The sequence below is a fragment of the Lolium rigidum genome, chromosome 4, assembly GCF_022539505.1.
Source record: "Lolium rigidum isolate FL_2022 chromosome 4, APGP_CSIRO_Lrig_0.1, whole genome shotgun sequence".
NCBI lineage: Eukaryota > Viridiplantae > Streptophyta > Magnoliopsida > Poales > Poaceae > Lolium > Lolium rigidum.
Genome location: NC_061511.1, coordinates 210,774,059 through 210,780,225, shown reverse-complemented (window position 1 = coordinate 210,780,225; position 6,167 = coordinate 210,774,059). Strand labels below are relative to the sequence as shown.

The following is a 6,167-nucleotide window of genomic DNA, read 5'->3' as shown; positions in this document are numbered from 1 at the left end:
GGCTATAACAATGTTAATTCATACTCCGGTGGTCAACAGAATTACAAGATTCACTCACCACTGGAAGAAAAAAATAATGTTCCTACCTGTTATACTAATAAAATTTAATCTTTCGGGTATATGGTACATATTTACCTGGGCAGTTACTTGAGATGCAGACTGCAGAATACAACGCTACGTTATACATGTAGTACACACGAGGTAGTGGGTACACACCATGACGCCAATGCTGTGATGTTGCTTGCGATGTTGCATCAGTCATCTCCTTAAATGGACATGATACTGAATTTTGTGGAAGCTGGTATGTACACATCCCGCAGGTGTGTCATCTGAATCTTCAGGGACAGACCAAGTGGATCCATCCTAGTCAATCCTCTCAAGATTGTACTTGACCATGTTCTCCAGGGCGCTCCTGAACCCGCTCCTAGGAAGGCACTCCAAATTCCGGAGCGCCAAATCACCCTTCTCCCTCGCGAGCTCCTGCGCCCGTCTGATCCCGCCGCTACTGTGGACAAGCTCCATGGCCGTCGCCAGCGAGCCCGTGTCGCAGAACTCAGAGTCGATAATCTCCCTCAGCGCCGGGTTCTCCTGCAGGGCGAAGATGACCGGGGCTGTCAGGTTCCCCTTTGCCAGGTCACTCCCTGCCGGCTTGCCAAGCTGCTCAGCCGACTGGGTGAAGTCGAGGATGTCGTCGACTACTTGGAACGAGAGCCCAAGGTTCCTGCCGTACTCATACATCTGCTCGCATATCGTGGTGCTGACGCCGCTGAATATGGCGGCAGACCTCGTGCTCGACGCGAGCAGGGAGGCAGTTTTGTAGTAGCTCTTGAGCAGGTAGTCGTCGAGGGTGACGTCACAATCGAAGAGAGTTGATTGTTGTTTTATCTCACCACTGGCGAAGTCCTTGATCACCTGTGAGCAGAGCACATTGACTGTTTACACACAAAAACATATATAGTTTTACAGACTAGGATGGAGTTTCTGCAGAGTCCTTCAGTACCTGGCTGATGAGCTTGATGACTTCAATGTTTTCTAAGTTTGCAAGAAACCAAGAAGATTGCGCAAACATAAAATCACCAGCAAGCACGGCTATACGGGTTCCATATAGCTGATGAATGGTCTCTTTCCCTGCAAACAACCAGATCTAGTTTAGAATAAAAAAAAAAAAATTTCCTTGTTTCCTCATTGAACCATTTCATTAGGATGAATAAACAACAGAGAACGCTTTTCTATTGAATGATTGCTGATTCGTTTGTATATAGCAACATATGTACCTCTTCGCATCCCACTATCATCTATGACATCATCATGTATTAAACTTGCAGTGTGAATCATCTCTATAATCTCTGCCAAACGTTGATGCTCTGTAGTTAGCTCCCTGGAATGCAAATATATAAAGGTCTGAGTGCATAATTAAAAGAACAGAAATTGTAAGGCTGCAACAAGAAGAGGAACTTACGGCAAACCAGCTAACTCTGCAGTTGCTCTGGACACCAGAAAAACCAATGCTGGTCTTAATCTCTTTCCACCAGCACCAAAAATTTGTTCTGCGGCAGAAACTAGAACTGGATTTTCTGCACCAATAAGCTATTGAGATCATGTCAGCTACTTAGTAGTTACTGTGGAAATAAGAACTCAGCAGGAACTATTGTAGAAAAATCTTATGTCAAAAACTAGTGTAGATATGTGCATTTATCTGTTTGATATGTGCTCTGATGTTTGCTGTCTTGATTACGCAAACAGAGATGACCTATCCAGAAAAAGGCACCAGTGGTGCTGCTGAGCTCCAAGTCATCAAATATGGGGCCAATACACGATTAGGACCGTTTGAAAGGCGTGCACAAGTAGGAAGCTGTCATTGTCTTTAACCATATCTTTAGACTGTAGTCCTGTGTATTATGTGCAGTCCACTATTAAACAACAGGTAAACCGGTGCAAACATGTGCATTGCAAACGACACTGGCTTATTTTTAGCCCCAATTGCCTTGTAATTTAATTAACTTAGAATAATCTGTGAAATCATAGTAGGTACTGCAGGTTTTTGATCCAGCTCTGTTAGTGGCGGAGCCAGCCTCTAAGTAGAGCCTGGGCAAAGTACATATACTAGGCCCACAGACATTTGCCTGCAATCAACTCCATAAATCGTTGTACTGTGCTGTAACCGTTTGGAAATTCCTCAAAAGAGCCTGGGCGGCCAGGGGCAGAGCTAGACCAAGATTGACCGGGGTTCACTAGAGTGTAATGGTGTTCTTTGAAACCTAAATTTTGGCTACCAGGGTTCACTTTACATGACATAGGGTGGCGCACAAGGTAAATTCTTGGCATAATTGCAAACTAAAAATTCTTTTCCCAGTTGCAGGTGCACCCTGATAAGCCTATGTAGCTCTGCCCCAGCAGGAGGCCAGCCGGGATGTGGCTCCGCCACTACATATACGGTCTGTCAACATCTCTGGTCTATAGAGAGGAAGTTACGGTGATTTAAGACTGCAGCACTGTTAGGTTGAAACACAGCTCGAGATTACGCAAACAGAGACCAGAAAAAGGCAGCTAGTCACTAGCGGTGCTGCTGAACTCCAAGTCATCAAATATGGGGCCAATACACGATTAGGATGGTTTGGAAAGCGTGCACCAGTAGGAAGCTGTCATTGTCTTTAGCCATATCATTAGACTGTATTCCTGTGTATGATATGCAGTCCACTTTTAAAGAACAGGTAAACCGGTGCCAACATGTGCATTGCAAATGACACTGGCTTATTTTCTTTTAGCCCAAATTGTATATGTCCCGTGTAATCTAATTAACTTAGAATAGTCTGTGAAATCATAGTAGCTACTGCAGGTTTTTGATCCATCTCTGTACTTAGTGGCGGAATCAGCCTCTAAGTAGACTGGAATTTGCCCACATTGAACTCAGTAAATCCTTGTACTGTGCTGTAACCCTATGGAGATTCCTCAGCAAAGCCCGGGCGGCCAGGGGCAGAGCTAGACAAAGGCTGACCGGGGTTCAGTAGAGTGTAAGGGCGTTGTTTGGAACCTGAATTTAGGCTATCAGGGTTCACTTTACATGACATAGGGTGGCACACAAGCTAAAAAAAAAAAATTTGGCCTAATTGCTAACTAGAAAAATTCTGTGCCTGGTTGCAGGTGCACCCTGATAAGCCTATGTAGCTCTGCCCCTGCAGGCGGCCACCCGGGGTTGTCGGGCTGTGTCTCCGCCACTACACGTACTGTCTGTCAACATCTTTGGTCTATAGAGAGGAAGTTACGGCGATTTAAGACTGCGGCAGTGTTAGGTTGAAACACGGCTCGAGATTGAAGTTAAAAGAAGAGAATGCACACTTCTTTTGCAGGTTCAAACTATTTGGACTGAACTTGCAGTTGATCCGTTTTCCTATGATTTTCTACATCGCATGAGCAATCGAAATCATAACCCTGGATGGTGTCGTTACAAAAATAGCAGGCCAATACAGCTGTCGCATCATATCTCGGAAGAATTTCCTACGCAATTCCGTACCATGATCAATGTGAGCACCTATTAAGCAATCTTGAGCGAACTTAACAAAGACCTCGATAAGACGCTCACCGCTTTCAGGTTGTTGTTGAGCTTCAGAAGGTCGTCCGACACGACCTCCAGCAGAGACGAGACGGACACGCGCTCAGGGAGCCTCGCCGTCGTCGCCGACGCACCGGCTGCCAGCACGTCGATAGCAGCAAGACCTGCGCAGACGAACTCTAGCTCAGCTTCACTCCGAAGTCCAACAACCGTTGCTAAAGATAGGATGCAGTTTACAGTGGTAAAGACAGCTGAAAGAAACAAGAAGCACACAAACCTGTCTGGCTGGGCGCGGCCACGAAACAAACACAAGGCGTGCGGCGCCTGGGCGGCGGCGGCGGCACCGCCCGCGCGGCCGCCCGGCATGCCCAGCGGCACCGGCATGAGGCCAGCTGGACCGGGTCCACGACGCCCCTGCTCATGTGCACCCTCGGTGAGCTCACAGACAGCATCTCCCACGAGCTCGCGGACTCGCCCACCAATCCAAGAACCCAAATTGGGCGAAGCTACGCGCTCGGAGCTCCCAAGAAGCACAGACGGCAGAACCTCTAAGGAGCGTGTGGGTTCTCCTTGTAGTAGAAGAACGGCGGGCCGCGGGGAAAAAATGGGTGATTGTGGCTCGCGATTGGTTGCGTGTGAGGAGGATTTTGGCCAATTCGGTGGCGGTACTTGTCCTGCTGCGTGGAGGAGGGGGGAAGGAGAGACGGTGAGGAGTTGGAACTGGATGGAAGGCTGCGCTGCTCCGGGGCCGGGTGGAGGGAGAGGGGCCGCGGAGGAGGTTTAAAAACCGGAGCTTGCGGAGGAGGAGAAAGGGGGATCTGTGGATTCATGAGGGCCATAGAATGCAGCAGCTCCTCTCTCTGCTCAGCAACCTGCCAACCGGCCCGTGTGTGTGTGAGTGAGCTTTATCAACTGCAAGTTTTGACTCTACTCTGCTTCCAGAAGGACTGCAGGCCTGCAGCACGGCCGTGGAAAATGGCTAGTTCTGCATTTTTACGATTTTGCGCGGTTACTGGATTGCATACTCTAGTTCAATAGTTTGAACTTAATTTAGAGTATCTCCACCTATGACCCCAAATACTAGCCGGCACCCAGCAGCACACATGCCGGCTACGTATTGGGACCGCCGGCAGCAAACGCCGGCTAAAAAATTTAGACTCTTCACACTCTGCAGTCCAATAGCATGTACCGACAGCACATGTTAGAGGAGAGAGAGTGGTAGTTGGGAGAGAGGGAGAGGCTGACGCGTGAGCCGGCGTGAATCTTCCTAGGTGGAGTTTTGCTGCTTGTGTTGCCGGCGTCCCCGATAGCTTCCCTTCGCACAGGTATCGATTGGTCTCACCGGCTATTCTATTGGGCTCGTGATGATGTGGATTTTTATTGGACCGCCGGTGTGAGCAGTTTCTCTCTCTAGACTCCTCAAACTGCTGCCAGCGATGATTTGGGGCTCTCGGTGGAGATGCTCTTAGGGACCATTACTTGAAACCTAGAACTAAATAAAGGGTCTTTGATTCAAATGGTTCTGAAAAATAGGAATAACAAAGACCATATCCTATTGAATTTTGTAGGATTAGAAAACTACATCAATTTAGATAAAGAAGTGTTTGAATGTATGAGAACTTTCCTCTGAAACAGTGTGTAAATAAAACATTAGGAACAATCCTTTTTTAAAAAAATGGGGAGCTACACCCTAGCCTCTGCATCGAAACAATGCACACATCCATTTATTGTATTAATTACTCATAAGTTCATAAGTTCAATTTTATATCCTTAGGAATCATCCCTTAGAGATTGCCACCTTGCCGTACCCAAGTACCTTTCCCTTTGAGTTATCACCAAAGGTGATGCTTGACTTCTTGTTGATATCCTCAATGAATTGATCAAGCACACCTCTTCCTCCGGTCATATGATTGGTGCATCCACTATCAAACACCCATTTTAGACCACCGGAGGAATACCCCTACAAAATCAAGTAGAGGATTTAGGAACCCATCGATTAATGGGTTCCTTTGTAATGGCAACAATATCTTTTGGTACCCAAATTGAGTACCCTCTATAAGCATATGCATTACGAGGGCCAACATAGTTAGCATAAACATCACCATAGTAATCAACAAATAGTTCATAGTGATTGTTAGGTCCCGTGCGATCACCACTAGTGACTTTTCCCCTGAGGCTTTGCCAACATTAGTGACCTTCTTGTTCTTCTCTTGAGCGGGCTTCTCCTTCTTGTAGATGTTCTTCTTGTAGGGCTTGAGAGCATATCCAAGTCCATGCTTTTGATTGTTTGACCTTTGCTTACTCAAAAGGTCATCCAATCCCATCTTATTCTTGGCGGTGGTGAACTTGGCTAGTTCCTTTGTCAACCTAGCATTTTCCTCAAGAATAGTTGCTTGCTCACAAGCCGATTCATTAGGATGATAGTTGAGACCATATTTGGTCACCAAAAATTCAAGATATGTATTGGTCTCAACATGCAAAGATAGTTCCTCTTGTAAACGAACATGTTCCGCAACAAGCTTAGCATGCTCACAAGTAAAAGAGGTACAGGAACTAGCAACTTTTTCAATAACAATGGGATCATTCATTGATCCAAGAGCCTTCTTGTAGGTTTCTT

The 6,167-nt window shown here is 46.6% G+C and overlaps 1 protein-coding gene across 1 annotated transcript; it reads right to left on the bottom strand.

Annotated features, from left to right (window-relative positions):
* LOC124706977 (solanesyl-diphosphate synthase 2, chloroplastic-like) lies at positions 1-4,108 on the bottom strand (the record flags this gene model as incomplete). Its single annotated transcript, XM_047238642.1, is given in 6 exon segments — positions 1-912; positions 1,001-1,128; positions 1,275-1,378; positions 1,460-1,587; positions 3,581-3,714; positions 3,828-4,108. Coding segments are annotated over 6 exon segments (1,218 nt in total). The 3' UTR covers positions 1-363.
* Positions 4,109-6,167: the final 2,059 nt, after the last annotated feature.